At 37.0% G+C, this 20,038-nt stretch overlaps 1 protein-coding gene across 4 annotated transcripts in view; it reads right to left on the bottom strand.

Moving 5' to 3' along the window:
* CDK19 (cyclin dependent kinase 19) overlaps window positions 1–20,038 on the bottom strand; it is a 217,407-nt gene that overhangs the window by 132,717 nt on the left and 64,652 nt on the right. For all 4 annotated transcript variants that reach the window (XM_025383475.1, XM_025383474.1, XM_025383472.1 and 1 more), the window contains one exon: window positions 10,041–10,116. In XM_025383475.1, the coding sequence (XP_025239260.1) occupies window positions 10,041–10,064 (24 nt within the window). In that variant the 5' untranslated portion in view covers window positions 10,065–10,116. The remainder of the gene's footprint in view (window positions 1–10,040; window positions 10,117–20,038) is intronic.

Here is a 20,038-nt window from a genome sequence, read left to right on the forward strand (position 1 = left end):
AAAAATTTTAAATAATAAATAGTCCAAAAAATTTAATTTTTAATCTTTTTTTTTTTTTTTTTTTTTTTAATGAGACTGGGTCTTGTTATGTTGCCCAGGCTGGTCTCAAACTCCTGAGCTCAAGCGATCCTCCTGCCTCAGCCTCACAAAGTGCTGGGTTTACAGGCATGAGCCACCACGCAATTTAAGTTTATATTTCAAATAAGAATATGCCTGAACACAAAGCTTAAAATCTTCTACTACCAAAAAAAAAAAAAAAACTTTATCAGAATACCACTTCCTTATGATGTTACTAATATTGTTAAAATAACAATTTCAAGTAAATTCTTGTATTTATTTAACAATTTATTAACAGCCCACTTTGTTCCAAGCACCGTATAGACAGATTCCAAGGATTCAATAGTGAATATATCAGATACAAACTCTGAGCTAAATTTCATGAAGTCACAGTGAATCTACGCCAAAAATCCCCCATTTTAGACATGAAGAAACTAAGATTCACAGATATTAGATAAATTCTATTGACAGTTGCTTATGGTATTAATAATTATTTTAAATCAAGAAACTAAAAAATAGGTTGCACAGACTGAGATACTTAATTCCAAACCCAAATTAAGCAGAATAAGTAGCCTAAAGAACAAACTAGAATAAAAGTAGAACTCATCCATATTGTAACCCAAGAGTTTATATACAGTATATATCACTAAAATATATGCAAGAGTAAGACTCTGCCCTCACAGGCAACCACTTCCTCCTGGTAACTCAGAAGATTTTTGAACATCTTTGGAAAAGAAGTGCTTTGCCAAAACATTTCATGAGATTCAGGTGATACTGTGGTTATAGGGTGGAGCTGAGAATGACCTGAAAGTTTAGCAAGGAAAGAGATTCTGAGAATCTGAGGAACCTATGAATTGCTGCACAGCCTACTCTCTCAGCAGTGCCAGGCTTACTAGGAAATCAAAACATAACTGATTCCCCTTTAAAATCTTTATCTCGGCCAGGCGCGGTGACTCATGCCTGTAATCCCAGCATTCTGGGAGGCCTAGGCAGGCGGATCACCTGAGGTTGGGAGTTCAAGACCAGCCTGACCAGTATGAAGAAACCCTGTCTCTACTAAAAATACAAAATTAGCCAGGCATGGTAATGTCAGCTACTCGAGAGGCTAAGACAGGAGAATCACTTGAACTCAGGAAGCGGAGGTTGCAGTGAGCCAAGATCACGCCATTGCACTCCAGCCTGGGCAACAAGAGCAAAACGCCACCTCAAAAAAAGAACAAAAAACAACAACAAAAAAACACTTCATCTCTATTGCTACCTAGCAAATGGGTCCAGGTACTAATAGTAACTTGCCAAAGATTTACAGGAAAAAAGTGGAATCCAGATACAATCCCAAGTCTATCTGAACCCAAAGTCCAAGTTCTTTCCCACCTTACAATCTGAAGCCAAAGGCATATTTAAAAATATACATTTTTTTAGTTTTATCACTTCAATCTCCTATTTTTAATCTAGAATTACTAAGTTTATGTTAAATTTTATAGTTTGGTATCTTCTATAAGAACACATTCTAAAACGAAATTTATGGTCTTAAGAATAACTAACTTTGACCACAGTGAAAACCAGTTAAGCTATTTTCTTTGCTTAGAGTTTAAATAGGAAAAAGTTATTACCAATAATAATACCAACAACAAAAACCAGCACCATTTACTGCACATTTATATTCAGACTCTGAGCCAAGCCCCTCACATACCAGTATCAGATTTATTTTCAGTCTTTCACTCTGCATTTATATCACTAGCACAACTTTGCTTCAATATTATTCAAGAGAAAAATAAACACTAAAAATACAGAATTAATAGCCAATTAAATCTAACTGCTTAGAGCAGGAATATTAAATTGATAATTTTTATAGTTTTAGGAGAACTAAAATAACTCTACTGATGTACTCAGTAGGGAGGGATACTGACACAGCAGAAAGCCAACTTTTCCATCATAACCCACCAATTCTTCAAAGAAAGCAAGCATTTGCAGCTACCACAAGAGCCTAAAGGTTGTGCTAACAGCTAACTAGTCTATTCCCCTAGAGTGGCGGAAATGGAAAAGTTTTCAGCTACATCTATGACTTGTGTTACCACACCATTCCATTTTCCCTTACCATAACACACACACAAATACACACACACATCAGAAACTAATGAGCAAAGCTGGTATCTTTTTTCAAACTGTTCCTTCTCACAAAAGTGAGCAACACAAAAGTGAGGAGGAACAAAACCCCAGAAACCTGTATGGCCCACCTCTTTTCTATTACTGGCAATAATGGGTGTTTAAATCACCTTCTGACAACATAAAGATATGTCACTTAGGAAACACAGTAGCTTGAAAAATAGTCCAATAGGTGTATACAAACACACACACATCTTTGAAGAGACTCATGACTTAACAGGTATAGTAGAGCAGACAACAGACAGATACACCATAGGACTGGAGGTTCTGTTTGCTGGCTGGCTCCTTGTACCTTTTCAGGTCTTAAAAGGAAATTAAAAAATGCTACAGTGTAATTCCTCCCTAGGCACTGACCTTGTACTAGTTTCCCAGAATCCTCCTAAAATAATAGCAAACTCCAATCCCAAATTCTTACAATACTTCATTTTTAAGTATACGAGTTGGCAGAAAGTCTTTATTTTGCCAAGAAGGCTAAATATATATTTGAGAAAAATATTAACTATCACCATATATTGCAAGGAAAAAAACCACATTTTTCATAAGGAAATATCCATGCTAAGTCTTCAACTCCAAAAGTAAAATCTTTGTTTGTTTTTAAGGAAAACACAAGGATCACACCAAAGAACAGATCTTGCTCAAGGGAAATTTCACATATAATTTACTTAGTTCTAATCTCTTAAAAACCATGCCAAACTTTTAAAGAAAATAACTGTTACAGAACATCATGTTAAAAGTCTGAAAAAAAATTATTTTTCTACTTTGTTTTTTAAAAATCTTAATACTAAACTTTGATTTTGTCTCTTTCATAGAAAAGGTAAAATACTTGATTCACACATCTATTTCTACTAATCTATACTTTCATAAAGTTGCACACATATTTAAAAAGAAAAAGAAACTTGCACTCAGTGTAAAACATAAAAACAACCCAGGTGTGGTGGCTCACGTCTATAATCACAGCACTTTGGAAGGCCCAGGTGACCAGATCACTTGCGGTCAGGAGTTCAAGACCAGCCTGGCCAACATGGTGAAACCCCGTCTCTGCTAAACACACACACACACACAAAAATTAGCCAGGCATGGTGGCACATGCCTGCAATCCCAGCTACTCAGGAGGCTGAGGCAGGAAAATCACTTGAATCTGGGAGGTGGAGATTGCAGTGAGCCGAGATCGTGCCACTGCACTCCAGCCTGGGCGACAGAGCGAGACTCTGTCTCAAAAATAAATAAACAAACAAACAAATAAAACATAAAAACAACTGAGATGATGTAATTAAATAATCTTAATAAAACTAAATATATATGTCTCAACTTGTAATATATAAAATTTAAGAAAATAATTTTAAGCTTGTTAGAAATTAAATTAATAAGAATTGAGCCTTGGTTCATAGACATTTTAGAGTTTTTCTCAGAGGAATCCTGAGCAAACATACATTCTATCAATTCCACTTTATAAATTTAACAAAGCAAAGGTTTATTCCTTTATGCCAAGAGGAAAGTTCCAAGCATTCCACTGAAGTTTACAAAGCAGCCTGCCACACCACCATGGTGGCAAGAGAGGAAAAGAAAGAAAAGAAGGAAAAGTGCTGCTCCCACCACCCTGTCTGCTGGGCATTATGCGGAAGAACGGCAGGTGACAGCCCCTTTCTGCCGATCCTGCCTCTCACCACAGAAGCATCAATGCTGGGATACTGATGGATATATACACTGAGAAAGAACTGAGCAGAGGTGAATGAGGGAGTAGAGTTAATCAGCAACCCAAGCCAGAGCTGAGGGAAGCAGCAGTCTGCAAAAAGTCAGTATTTCCCTATTTCTCTTCCCTCCTCAATAAACTGAATGTTTATGTCCCTTGCCCTCCCAAATTCATATGCTGAAATCCTAACCCCTAACCAAAGTGATGATATCAGGACACGAGGCCTCTGGGAGGTGACTAGATCACGAGGACAGAGCCCTCATGAATGGAATTAGTTCCCTTATGCAAGAGATCTGAGAGAAATGGTTGCCTTTTCACCATGTGGAGACGTAGGGAGAAGACGGCCGTCCATCTGTGAACCAGGAAGCGGACCCTTACCAGACACTGAATGGGCAGACACTGAATGGGCCTTGATCCTGGACTTCCCAGCCTCCAGAATTGTTAGAATAGGTGTTTATAAGCCACCGAGTCTATGGTATTTTGTTATAGCAGCCCAAACAGACTAAGACATCTCCTCAACCTATGCCCTTCACCCTAGTTCCCCCTAATTTTCCCTAATTTTGCTCTTCACTTCATTTGGAAATATCTCGATGTTGTTAGAAGTACTCAAGAGTAATATATTTTATTGTATTTTATATATATATATATATATTTTTTTTTTTTTTTTTTTGAGATGGGGGTCTCACTGTGTCACTCAGGCTGGAGTGTAGTGGTGCAACTGTAACTCACTGTAACCTCTAACTCCTGGACTCAAGCAATCCTCCCACCTCAGCCTCCCAAGCAGCTAGGACTACAGGTGAGTGCCACTATGCCCAGCTAATTATTATTATTATTATTATTATTATTATTATTATTGAGACAGGGTCTCACAATGTTGTCCAGACTGATCTCAAACTCTTGGCCTCAAGCAATCATCCCACCTCAGCCTTCCAAAGTGCTGAGATTACAGGTGGGGGCCACCACACCTAGACTCCAGGGTAATAATCTTATAATCTTTATATCCTACAAAACCCAGAATGATTAATAAATTTGAAATTTACATTTGTATTATTCCAGATTAAATTATATTTCATGAAAATTAATGGACTCTCTGCTTTTGTGGGGGGAAAATTCTGTGTATTTTTGCAAAGAAAAAAGTCTAGAAGAATATACAAAAAAAATGATTACTTCTGAGTGTTGGCATAACAGGTGCTTTTACCAGCCTTTTTCTATATTGTCTGCTAATTTTGTGACAAACATATTTTAATATCATAATCGCAAAACAAATGAATAGGATTTGAATCAATAGTATTTACCACGTTTTCAACCTACCAACCTTAAGATCACAGAGGCTACAAATGTAATAGACTTTATATTAGAACTTCCTTGTAATCCTAGGCTAAAAATGCTGATGTTCACATGATCCTGGTATTTTAATCACCCAGAATTACTCCCTGTTGTGACATAATGTAAAGTGTAAAGCACTGTACAAAGGTATGAGGTTATAATGAGCCTTTGGTCAGTAAGGTTCAAATGAAATTAAAACGTGACACGACATTCTTTTTTAGTGAGACTTGAGGTAACAACACATTTCATTCTTAAACTTTTTTCTTTCTGTACACTTGCACTTCTTCCAAGTTTATTCCATGATTACAAGCTCTTTAACTTATTTTCCCAGCATCCAACTATATCCTCAAGAGTTATTCTGCAATCACAGTCTCACATTTTAAAGTAATGAGTGGAATATTCATTCCTAATTATTTCTGCCTTAAAATCCTCTCAGCTATGTGTGCCTATATGAACTAGAAAATACTAGGTAATATAATGGTATATAGAAGGAAGATGACAGAGAACAAGCCCTATCTACTCTTTATGGTGTTGCCTCCATTCTCCCCAATCTATCAGTCCCTCTTAACCTCTCTGACTCTCGATTCCCTTACATACTCTGTCCTTCCACCACCAGGAAAACTAAACAAATAATAACTAAAATGAAAATTTCACCAGAGGGGCTCAACAACAGAAGAAAGAATCAACAAACTTGAAGACAGACAATAAGAGTATCCAGTCTGACCAACAAAAAGAATGATGAAAAATGAACAGAGCCTTGGAGAGAGATCCATGGGACACCATGAAGCCTATAAACATATGTATAATGAGAGCTGCAATAGGAGAGAGAGAAAGGAAAGAAAAGAGAGATTATGTGAAGAAATGATGACTGTGGTGGGGTGCAATGGCTCACACACATAATCCTAGCACTTTCAGAGGCTGAGGCAGGAGGAATCACTTGAGCTTAGGAGTTTGAGACCAGCCTGGGCAACATAGTGAGACCTCATCTTCACAAAAAACTTTAAAAAAAAAAGAAATTAGCTGAGCATGGTGGTGTATACCTGTAGTCCCAGCTACTTGGGTGGCTGAAGTGGTAAGACTGATTAAGCCCAGCAGGTCAACGCTGCAGTAAGCATGATTATGCCACTGCACTCCAGCCTGGGCAACAGAGTGAAATCCTGTCTCAAACAAAACAAAATAAAATAAATTTAATTTAAAAAAAAAAGAAATGATGGCTGAAAACTTCTCAAATTTGATGAAAAACATTAATCTACACATCCAAGGAGCTCAACAAACTCCAAGTAAGATAACTCAGAGATCCACACCAAGACACATCATAGTCAAACTGTCAAAGCCAAAGACAAAAACAGAATCTTGAAATCAACAAGAGGAAAAAAAAAAACCCTCTTCATATACAAGGGATTCTCAAGATTAACAATTGATTTCTCATCAGAAACCACGGAGGACAGAATGCAGAGATGACACAGTCAAAGTGTGAAAGAAAAAGACTATCAACCAAGAATTCTACATCCAACAACACTAATATTGCAAAAATGAAGGATAGCTGGGTAAAGACAGAAAAAGAATTATAACATTCCCAGACACAAAAACTGAAAGAATTTATTGCTAGTATACCTGATATACAAAATATACTAACAGGAGGCTTTCAGCTAAAATGAAAGGACTCTATACAGTATCTCAAATCCACACAAAAAATTAAGAACACCAGGAAAAATAATGACATAGGCAAAGAGAAAAGAAAGCATAAATGTATTTTTGTCTGTAACTCTTTTCTTCAATATGATATAAAGGACAAATTCATAAAACAATAATTATAAAATTGTGTTAGTGGGCTTAATGTATAAGATATATATGCATAGTCACTGTGAAATATCATCCATGCTGAACTTGTTGTGAAAATCCCTATCATGTTGGGGCTAAGTATTTAAGGTACTCATAAAATGCTATTCAATCTAGAAACTGCACACTTTCTAAAGTTCTGTTAGGCAAACTCTCAATAAGAACATGAAGGCTATGGCTGAGAGTGGTGACTCATGCCTGTAACTGCAGCACTTTGGGAGGTTGTGGCGGGTGGATCACTTGAGGTCAGGTGTTCAAGACCAGCCTGGCCAACTTGGTGAAACCCTGTCTCTACTAAAAATACAAAAAATTAGCTGGGCATGGTGGTGCATGCCTGTAATCCCAGTTATTTGGGAGGCTGAGGCAGGAGAATCATTTGAACCCAGAAGGCAGAAATTGCACTGAGCCAAGATTGCGCCACTGCAACCCAGCCTGGGTGACAAGGCAAGATTCTGTCTCCCTAAAAAAAAATTTAAAAAAAAAAAAGAATGAAGGCTGTAACAGATTTTAAGAGTTAAGTTTCTCCATCACATTCCAAATTTATATAAAGACATACATGCCCATGGATTCCTTGGCACGTAGAAGTCTCTGTTTCAAAAAGGACATTTATAATTAGGTTATCATTTCCTATTAATCAATACCTAAAATTTCAGTTATTTACCCAATTAATTCATGGAAGGCAGGGCTGAAAATGCTGTGCTAAATTACGGTACTCTAACACAGAAAAATAGCACACCAATAATATTTATATTGGTTGATATGATAACATGTGAGGATTTTAAAATGTGAAAAATCACTTACCAAATGCTTATCTGGTAAAACATTACAAATACCTCCCCCAAACTTTTTTTTTTTTTTTGAGACAGTCTCGCTTTGTCACCCAGGCTAGAGTGCAGTGGCACAATCTCAGCTCACTGGAATCTCTGCCCCCCATGTTCAAGCAATTCTCCTGTCTCAGCCTCCCAAGTAACTAGGACTACAGGCATATGCTACCACACCCGGCTAATTTTTGTATTTTTAGTAGAGATGGGGTTTCGCCATATTGGTCAGGCTGGTGTTGAACTCCTGACCTCAGGTGATCCACCCGCCTCTGCCTCCCAAAGTGCTGGGATTATAAGTGTGAGCCACCGCACCCAGCCACAAATACCACTTTATAATCAATGGAAAATCACAAAATTAGAATTTTTTCAAATAATGTGCATCCTAAAGCAAACATAGGGCCAAGCATGGTGGTTCATGCCTGCAATCCCACACTTTGGGAGGCCAAGGCAGGACTGCTTGAGGCCAGGGGTTCAAGGTTACCGTGAGCTATGATTAAGCCACTGCACTCTAGCCTGGGTGGCAGAGCAAGACCCTGTCTCTAAAAAAAAAATTAAAAATAAAAGTAACACAAATTTAGAATTGTGGACCACTGGTAGAATTTTTTTATTCTGTTCATTCATTTATTTATTCAAGAAACATTTATGGCACACTTGCTGTGTCAGACACTATGGTAGGAACTAAAGATAAAAAGACAAGGTCTGCCCCTCAAAGTACGCACAGTCCGGGGAGAGGCTCCCATTCTAGAATTAAAGAAGGTATGATTAGAAGAGACCTAAGAGTTCCCTTATTTAACAGATGAAACTGGAACTCATCACTACTTAGTTACTAAGGCAGACATCCAGGTATAGAGATTTCCCACCCCATGTGTTCTTTGCACCACATTTCTTATGACTAAAAGCGATGAAGGAGTGTTTCCATGCAGGTGAAGCAGAAACATGGTACTCTGGGCAATATATGTAATAGTTATTAAATTGGAGACAGAAATCCCTAATGGATATGTAAAATATAATTATTTAACAATTATTAAGTAACAATTATTTAAATAAATATCTAACAATTTAGAGACAAACATCTCTAATAGATGTGATATTATGGTAAAGCCCTAATTAGCAACATTTACTGAAGAACTAAAATAAGGTAATATAATAGTAAGCCTTCTGAGCTATAATTATAGTTTTGCCTCTGTTTTCTGGTCTGTAAAATGGGGATATTAAAATTTTATTTCACAGACTGTTGTGAAAATTAAGTGAATTAACACTTGAAAGCACTTAGTAAGCCTGGTACCTAGTAAACACTCATTAAATGTTTGGTATTCTTGTGGACAATCATTTCTTAAATGTACTAGTATGATACATAAAGATCAAAACAAGGAACTATTTTCTTTAAGGGATTATCCTATTATTATGATGGTCTTATTTTCTGGTGACTAATAAAATCTCACTATATTATATATTTCAGAAATAGTATTTAAAATGAATAAGATTTAATAGTATGACCCCTTACTCTATAAAGACCTTATCAGTCCTAAAGCTACAGAAAAATAGACATTAATTAAATCACTAATTAAAATTCCATCACAATTTTAACAAATTAAATCATTTTGTTCAGTATTACTGAGATCACAAATCTTAAATGTCATTAAGAAGATATTCAAAGATGACTTTCAAGTAACTAAAAAATTTATGGGCTAGGCGTGGTGGCATACGCCTTTAATTCCAGCACTTTGGGAGGCCAAGGAGAGAGGATCATTTAAGCCCAGAAGTTTGAGGCCAACTTAGGTAACATAAGGAGATCTCTTCTCTACAAAAAAATTTAAAAATTAGCCAGGTGTGGTGGCACACGCCTGTAGGCCCAGCTACTTGGGAGGCTAAGGCAGGAAGATCTCTTGAGCCTGGGAGGTCCAGGCTGCAGTGAGCTGTGATCCAGCCTGGGCACTCCAGCCTGGGCAACAAAATAAGATCCTGTCTCAAAATTTAAAAATAAAATAAAAAGTTTATACAGATTTTCTCATTCTACATAAAATATTCTTAAACATATGTAAAATAAACATTCATTATATATATTAATGAAACTCTTTTATATTAAAATAAATCATCACCCAATATCAATAATAAAATAAATAACTGTATTTGTATCCACTTACTGCAATCTCTCTACAAGCCGACATGGATATTCCTGTGCCTTCAATTTGCTTCAATGCATATTCCTTTTCATCTTTTCTGCACATAAACAAAAAAAATTATTTTTCCATATATTACTTTCAGATTCAAAATTATAACTACAAAAACAATGGAAACGCACTTAATTTCTCAGTGATATGTAAACACTCTCACTATGCCATGCATTGCTTATTATTTTTGATAATATTTCAACTACAGAAATATGAAATACCAAAAGAAATTCATGTCACAATGAAAACATCAGACAGAGCCAAAACACAAAATTCAAAATTGAAACAGAACAGGATACTAAACACAGCACTAGTTTCAAAGAGTAAACAAGCATAAATATAAACTCAAACATATTGCAAGATAATTCCACTCCTGTCTTAATTATCTGGAGTCTACATAAAGCATTCTGTTACAGACATTCGCTACAAAAAAACTGACAGACATAAACTCCCAGATTCATTTAAAGTAATTTCATAGTATAAGAAGCATTTATAGGAATGATAACCCACTGAAACACACTGTATCTCACTTAGGATGGGGACATTCAAAAGCCCGAGGACCTCAATCAAAAGTCTTTTAAAGAGACCTCAATCAAAAGCGTTTTAAAGACTTCAAAGCTCTAGCCACCAACATGTCATTCTCAGGAACACTAGGAGAAATCCAGTACCTAAAGTGGATTTTTCAAACAATGCACGTAGTATTAGGAATTCTGGGAAATCCCAATAGTTACTAAGTTGCTTAACCAAGAGAATACAGCAGTTCAAAAATCAGTGAAACATTCTGTTAAAATATTAATAGTAGACAGCTAGTATAATACAGTAAGTACAGTAAGCATTCTCAAGAGTGTTGAAACCAGAACCAGCCACAAAAAGGTCCCTGCTGAATATCATAACTATAGTTCATATTGTGAGTTGTTCTTATAAGAGGAGTTAAATCCATGCCTTTCAAGTTTTGTCTTTTGATTGTATTATAGCCTCAGCAAAGTACCACCACGTCATGATGTTTTTGTCAAATATAGCGCCAAAGTAGTGTCACATCTGTCTACTTAGCTATTCCTCATTTTCCCCATTCTGTGTTGACCTGCAGATAGAGCAGTTTAGGATGTTATTCAAAATCTACATTTTAAAACACCATTTTACATCCCTTTTGAAGATTTTCACAATCATCTATAAGCAAATAATTGAGTTATGGTTACTTTCCCTCACAATCATTTTGAAAATTATATCCATTTTTCTTCCAACAGATAGCATTCAGGAAATAATTAAACAGTATTTTGACAAACAAAACATACTAGGTATGTCAACAAGATGGACTATGATACAATTTTTAAAATGATGGCTAGAAGGTCATTAGAAATGTGGAAAATGTGTACCATATGCTACTGAGAAAATACACAAATTATACTATATAAAAATATACATCTACAAATATGTTGAAGGCAATACAAAAAATTAAAAACAGTTACATTAAGATGAAGGAAGTTATGTCGACTAACTTTAGTGCTAATATTATACTGCCTTTTAAATTAGAATTGGGGTAAAAAGAAAAAAAACAAAATAAATTGATACTCTGAAAATACCTACTAAAACTATCTTTAGTATTTTCAAAGTGATAGCTCAGGCATGTTTTAAACAGCAAAGTCAAAAATAAGGAAAGCTTAAATGATCATTTTTTTCCTTTTTCTCCATCCTGTTTTTTGCCCAAACATAAAACTAGACTTTTCAGACCACTCAGAAGCCACTAAGAAGCACAAACTGCAGGTGACTGAATGTAATCAAAGCGAAGTGTTCCTTCTGTGCCTTAAATGTATTTGTGGGTATATGAGTGAGAGCACATGTCCCTGAGAAGCTCAACGCAATGCTTACAATGTAAATTTTATACATTTAATAATATAATTATCTATCAGATATCTATTGCTAAATATTTAAGTTTGATGTATTCTTTAAGCAAAATTATAAAAGCTTTCTGAAAAATTTTTCACATGCAACTATAATTTTTTCAACAGAAATATTTCAATCCTCAGTTCCCCTAGACAAAGCAGTCCAGAAGCTCATGTAATTGCATAGTTTTATTTTAATACTGTAAAGAATATTACACAATCTGGATAGGTTATAGTTGCTATGGAAACTATAAGATCTTTGCAGTAAGTCAAAAAGTGCAAAATTAACACATCAAATTAATGGCTTTTGAATTTCACATCCAGTCTGTCAAAGGAATTTGAAAGCTTGAACAGAAGAGACTGAGCATAGGCCTCTTACTCTAAATTATATGGACAGGAACAAGGAACAAACCCAGCAATTATTTCACTTAATAAGTTTAAATATAACTTCCATCTGTTAAATTAATAAAATACTCAAACATTTGCAATTTTAAGATTTATTTGCAACATTTAAATTGAGAATAAAAGAAAGTACATATATCATTACTTTTTATCTTTGTAAACTAACTGTCAGATGGTAAGTGATGATGTGGAATCTCTGAGGTTCACCATATGAAGAAGCTGCAAGGTCCCAGAGGGCATATGGGACTCCTTGGCACTGTACTACGTGAATGCCAATCTTTGGGCATATGCCAACACCTCAGTCTGAAGACTAAATATGCATCCTCTAACACAACGTCTAGAAATATTTCAATGATCAGGCACATGAGACAGAGAAGCTTTACTCCTCTCATCCCATGTGACTGCCCCTCTCCAGGAGTTCCTCCAAGTAGAGGAATTCATACCGCACACCTTAGATGTTTCAGGCACATGTACTATTAAGTATCATAAAAGAACAATTTTTTCTTTTACATGAAAAGGCTGAAAAGCAGGTGAACCTGCCTAGCCTACACTGCTATGATAATCTGGCTGTTAGAGGCAGCTTAGTTCCTCCTTAAAACTATTTCATTTCCAAATTACTTTTATTTCTAAATAACATAAAGATAGACAAAGCAATTCCAAAGCCTTCAGAGAAACTGTTTTCTACATTTTCATGTATATTAGATAGTATGATTAGAGCAACTGCATATTGAAATTAATCAGAGGAATTTACTAAATGCATCCAGAAGAATTAAAAATACATATATTTGTACTATAAACATGGATAAATGCTATATAGAATTTTTAAATATCAAGATGTTTCTTCCATATGTCTATAACGTGTAGCAACACCATGAAAACTTCACTCTCAGCAGTCACAATGAAAACCAATTGTTTGATGTGAACATTATGTAACAAAATAGAACAAATATATTTGACAGAGACTGATTCTATTAAGTCTTCCATCTGAGACACCATGTTCCTTTTTTCTTTTTTTTTTTCTTTTTTTGAGACAACTGTGTCCCCCAGGCTGAAGTACAGTAGCATGATCTGGGCTCACTGCAGTGTCGACTTCATGGGCTCAGGTGATCCTCCCACTTCACCCTCCCAAGTAGCTGGGACTGCAGGCACATACCACATACCCAGGTAATTTTTGTATATTTGTAAAGATGAGGTTTCGCCATATTGGCCAGGCTGGTCTCAAACTCCTGAACTCAAGTGATCTGCCCATCTCGGCCTCCCAAAGTTCTGGGATTACAGGCCTGTACCACCGTGCCCTCCTGGTTCTGGAAAATTCTTGATGCAAACAATTCTATAGAGAGTAGAAAATATAAAAAGCACATATCTATGCAAAAAAATAGAAATCATTACCTTAAAATGAAAGTTTACTCCCATACAGAAAATCAAGCTCAGCGGTAGAATTTAAACGTAATTCAGGGAAGAATTTCTCAAGTCTAGAGAAGCAAGCCCAGCAGGAACATCTCTTAAATGAAATATTAGGATCTGTTTTAATGAGAAAGATAGTCTTACACCTTTCAACAACATCCAAACTTGGCGACCAGCCCACACTCAACTGCAGCAAGGTAAAGCACAATTCAGTAGCCTACACTCAAACACACAGAGTTAAACCAAAGCTCCATTTGTTGTGGTCACAGTTAGACTGGCCCAAGGTTCTTTGACTCCTATCAATAATACTGCTGGATGTCCAGCCCAGCCATGGGCCACGTTGATCCCAAAGACCTAGGGTAGACAAAAAACTTAGAAGAAGCATCTTTTAAAGAAAGATAAGAAAAACCAAAATGAGGCAAGATTGAAGGAAAATTTTAAAGTATTCAAAATAACAGAATAAAAATCCTTTTTCTTTGTTTCTAATAAAAACAGAAAAGCCTTATTATTTTATATTAGTTTATATTATATATCCCAATATTGCCAAACTCTTGGGATAAACAAATTAGAGACAGGTATCAGGAAGTTCACAATCCACATGGAAAGAGATTCTGGGTGACCAGAAAATATACAAGTAACTCCATACCCACAAAAGATATGCATAATAGGTGCAGAGAGAACGCAACCATTAATTCATTCAGAGCTTTAAGAAAGGTAATTCCAATAAGCCATGCCTTTGAGGGAGGAGTTCCCCACGTAGAGAGGGATAAAGAGGTTTAGAGAATTCCAGGTAGAAGTATGGCATAAGAAAAACGACCGAAGTATATTCAAGAAACAGCTGGTATCCAGTATAAATAGAAAGCTAGGTGCATTATGACTAGGGCAAGAGATGAGGTTAGAAAAGTAAAGAAAGAGACCACGTGATCTAGAAAGAAGCTTGTGTTTGATACGTAAACAGTGTAGAGTCAAAGGTTTTTGGAACAGAGAAGGTTAACAGATCTTTGCTCGGAAAGATAACAATGATAACTACAGATAAAAACAGGTGGCAGAGTAAACATTTGGTAGGTTGAGTCAAATGTCCAGATAAGAGAAGATGAAGGACTAGATTAGCAGCAAAGGAGAAGAAATAATAGGTCCAAAAGACATTTGAGTCAGAACTGACAGAATTTAGTAACCACCTGATTCTGTGTGAAGGAGAAGATGACTCTGAAGATGGATGAAGTTTCCACTCTGCCTCATCGTATGAATGACCAAACGTTTTTGTTTTTTTGTTTTTTGGGGTTTTTTTTTTGAGACGGAGTCTTGCTCTGTTGCCCAGGCTAGAGTGCAGTGGCATGATCTCAGCTCACTGCAACCTCTGCCTCCTGGGTTCAAGCAATTCTTCTGCCTCAGCCTCCCAAGTAGCTGGGACTACAGGCGTGCACCACCACACCCAGCTATTTTTTGTATTTTTAGTAGAGATGGGGTTTCACCATATTGGCCAGGTTGGTCTCGAACTCCTGACCTGGTGATCCGCCCACCTTGGCCTCCCAAAGTGCTGGGATTATAGGCCTGAGTCACTGCGCCCGGCCAAATGACCACACTATTAACCACAGAAATGATGACATGACCTAAATGAAGACCTGGAAACCTAAGATTTTATCCTAAAAGCAATGAAAATTACATATGAAGGTTAATCTTATTAGAGAGGACTAAAATTAAAGGAACGAAAAACAATTAGGAAGTTACTGCGATGTAAGTGTGAGCAGGTGAAAACTTGGATTAGTAGAACAGAATGTTAGCTCTGAAAGGGATCTAAGACAATCCTGTATAATCTCTTCACTTCAGTGATGAAGAAACTAGGCCAGCAGCTAGACACAGAGCTAAGACCAGCTCTTCCAATTCTTCATGACAGAGGGGTAATAAGACAGGAGAAAAGAAGGGACATCTATGATAGTCATTTTAAAGGAGGAACTGATGGGACCAAATGAACAGAAAAGATTAAGAAGGAGGAGTCAAAGATGAGTCTGACGTTTTGAGCTTGGCTGATACAAGGATGATGCCTCTGAGAACAAGGTTCATATCAGATCTCAGAAGATTCTGTAGCTTTAGAAATGATTCCTTTACATAGAAAGAAACCCCAACCAAAAATGAAAATACCTCGGAAGTTCAAAAAGGAGATGTCCTGAAGATATTTATTTACTAAGGGTCTACAATAGTAGAGTTTCAGACTGAAAGGTCTGAGTCCATAAATGTGATGATACTACCTAGAGGAAGTAGCACATAGATAAGGACTTTTGAGTGCCCAGGAAAGAACTGGAGGGAGGGAGGAAGGGAAGGAAACAGCTCTGAAGATACTTCTCTTTTTCTTTTCTGAGACAGAGTCTTACTCTGTCACCCAGGCTGGAGTGCAGTGGCGCAATCATGGCTTCACTGCAACCTCTGCTTCCTGGTTCAAGCAATTCTCCTGCCTCAGCCTCTGGAGTAGCTGGGATTACAGGCACATGACACCATGCCCAGCTAATTTCTGTATTTTTGGTAGAGACAGGGTTTCACTATGTTGGCCAGGCTGGTTTCAACTCCCGGCCTCAAATGATCCACCCACCTTGAACTCCCAAAGTGCTCGGATTACAGGTATGAGCCACCACACCCAGCCCAATACTTCTCTTTCATATCCCTTAGAACAAGGTCCTCAACACTTGGCCCACAGATCACTACCATTCGGTGGCCTGTTAGGAACAGGGCTGAACAGCTGGAGGTGAGTGGTGGGCGAGCAAGCAAATCTTCATCTGTATTTACAGCTACTCTCCATCACACCCGTTACCACCTGAGCTCTGCCTCCTGTCAGATCAGTGGCAGAATTAGATTCTCATAGGAGTGCGAAACCTACTGTGAACTGCACGTGCAAGAGACAGGTTGTGTGTTCCTTTTGAGAATCTAATGCCTGATGTTCTGTCACTGTCTCCCATCACCCCCAGAGGGGATCATCTAGTTGCCGGAAAACAAGCACAGGACTCCCACTGATTCTACATTATGGTGAGTTGTATTTCATTATATACTACAATGTAATAATAACACAAATAAAGTGCAAAATAAATGTTATGGACTTGAATCATCCCAAAACCATCCCCACCCTGCTGGGTCTGTGGAAAAACTGTCTTTCACGAAACCGGTCCCTGGTCCCAAAAAGGTTAGAGACCACTGCCTTAGAAGACAAACAATTCTATGAAGTTTGCTTTTTTCTAAACCTTATGAGTCAAATTCAAATCATGAAATCATCAGAAATACAGTATCTAAAATAAGACAGTATTATCAGTTTTTACAACTAGGTGTTACTTACAAGACATTCTTCAAACTATGTGATGTGCTACCATTGGTCAGATTAGGAAAAAAAAAAAGACATTCTTCAAATCATATGACATCTGGGCCAACTATTTTTTTCTTCAAGAACAATGATGACATAAATCCACGTTGTATCCCTTTCCTTTATTATGTGATGCTTTGGCTTAGCCAACTAGGAGGCTTCCACAACATGGAAAAATAATTTTAAAACACAATGTGGAATAAAATTTGAAATAACAAAAAAAAAAAAAAGATCATCTTGTTTCATATGGGTATCATTCTGAATTATTCAGTATCATCATGAGCCCAATATTCAGCCAGCCTAGTAGTAATGATCCGTTATTTGGAAACAGTATTCTTTATTACATAATAACATATTTAAATTTTGTATAATGAAATTTTTCAAAAATAAATAAATAAATGGCAGTAATGCTGCATGTACCCATCACACAATTATCAACTCGTGGACAGCCTTATTTCTACTGCCTCCACTTTTCTTAATTATTTTGAAACAAATCCCAGACATCTTTCTATTTCATTCACAAATAGTTCAATGTCACAACACTTTAATATCAATAATTTTCCTAGTTTGAAAAATAGTCTTTTAAAGTAATTCTGAAACATTTAAAATCTTCCAACATAAGGTACTGCTATTATTTTGTATTCCTCTTATTAATGAAAGATGTCAAATAATACTAGTACCCTCTTTATGCTTTTCTTTTCCGACAAAAATGTGCTTCAGAAATTATGCTTTCATCCATCAAATATTTCACCTATTCAATCTCTAAACATCACTAAAATATAGTACTATTCTTCTTTATTCAACTTAAGAATTCCCTCGCAACATGAAAATGTGACAACAGTTTGATTATGTCTTTGCTTTCATTCCTTAGAAAGACTACCTTTATTTACTCCTGTTTTTGTTTGTGTATGGAGACAGGGTCTCACTATGTTGCCGAAGCTGGTCCCAAACTCTTGACTTCAAGCGATCCTCCTGCCTTGGCCTCCCAAAGTACTGGAATTACAAGTATGCGCCGCTGACCTAGCGTAGTCCTTTTTCTTACAAACTGATTGACTAGTTTATCTCGGTTTTTTTTCTTCTTCTTCTTTTTAGACAGAGCTTCACACTGGCACCCAGGCCGGAAGGCAGTGGTACGACCTCAACTCACTGCAGCCTCGACCTCCTGGGCTCCAATGATCCTCCCACCTCAGCCTCCCAGTTAGCTGGAATTACAGACATGCTCCACCATTTTTTGTAATTTTTTGTACTTTTTGAACAGACAGGGTTGTGCCATGTTGCCCAAGCTGGTCTTGAATTCCTGGGCTCAAGCAATCTGCCCACCTTGGCCTCTCAAAGTGCTTAGGATTACGGGCGTGAGACAACACACCTAGCTAGTTATCTTTCTCTTAAAAATGATCTTCATTATATACTATTTCCTTCATTTAGAATTCCAAGTCAGATAAAAAGCTTTCAAAACAACTAGAATAATTTTTTCTTTTTTTTGAGACAAGGTCTCTGTCACCCAAATTGAAGTGCAGTGGCGCAATCATGGCTCACTACAGCCTTGACCTCCCAGACTCAAGCAACCCTCTCACCTCAGCTTCAGAGTAGCTGAGACTATAGGTGTGTGCCACCACACCTGGATAATTTTTTTATTTTTTGTAGAGATGGGATCTCACTATGTTGCCCAGGCTGGTCTCGAACTCCTAGGCTCAAGAGATCCTCCTGCCTTGGCCTCCAAAAGTGCTGGGATTAGAAGGGTGAACCACCATGCTTGGCTTAGAATAATGTTTTCATTGATGAATTAATTGTATATTTTCTTTTCTTTAAGGTGTTCATATTTAGTTGACATTTGTATACAACCATATCTTGATTGGAGAGTTTTAACAAAAAACAACAATTCACTGGACTGAATGTGCACATCAATATACTTCACCAGTGGCCCACTAACACTTCAAATCTTATTAATTAGGATATGTTGATAATATTTCCCCAAGCTTTTTACTTTTTAGTCAACAACTACTTGAATTGTCAGTGCACTTCTAAAATCTCAAGTTCAACGTTGCATTGGTAAATATATTACTACATTTCATCAATATTTAATGCTTAATTTGTTTCTAAAATTGGCAAATCGGCAAATTCTTTTTTTTTTTTTTAAGACAGGGTCTTGCTCTGTCACCCAGGTCAGAGTGCAGTGGTGCAGTCATGGCTCACTGCAGCCTCAACCTCCCAGGCTCAAGCAATCCTCTCGCCTCAGCCTCCCAAGTAGCTGGGACTACAGGCACACATCATCACACCCAGTTAATTATTTATTTTTTGTTTTGTAAGACAGGGTCTTGCTATGTTGCCCAGGTTGGTCTCAAACTCCTGAGCTCAAGTAATCCTCCCATCTCCGCCTCACAAAGTGTTGGGATTACAGGCGTGAGACATCGCACCTGGCCTAAAAATGGCAAATTCTTATTGCTGGGAAATGAATTTTTTTAAAAATGTATCTGCAGTAATGCTTAATACTTCAGGCATTACTTTTAAGGCTGAGGCATAAAACATTAATGATTAATAGACTGCAATCATTAGCAAATATTTAGTTAAACTAAATTTTTTTTTTTTTTTTTTTTTGAGATGGAGTCTCTATCACCAGGCTGAAGTGCAGTGGCTCAATCTCAGCTCACTGCAACCTCTGCCTCCTGGGTTCAAGTGATTCCCACGCCTCAGTCTCTCGAGTAGCTGGGATTACAGGCACATGCCACCATGCCCAGCTAATTTTTTTGCATTTTTAGTAGAGACAGGGTTTCACCATGTTGGTCAGGATGGTCTTGATCTCCTGACCTCATGATCCACCCACCTCGGCTTCCCAAAGTGCTGGGATTATAGGCGTGAGCCACCCTGCCCGGCCTAAACTAAATTTTTTATAGAAAACACTATCTTACTTTGAGAATTCACGAATCTTAAGTCAGACTTACTTC

Source organism: Theropithecus gelada, chromosome 4, assembly GCF_003255815.1.
Source record: "Theropithecus gelada isolate Dixy chromosome 4, Tgel_1.0, whole genome shotgun sequence".
Classification (NCBI taxonomy): domain Eukaryota; kingdom Metazoa; phylum Chordata; class Mammalia; order Primates; family Cercopithecidae; genus Theropithecus; species Theropithecus gelada.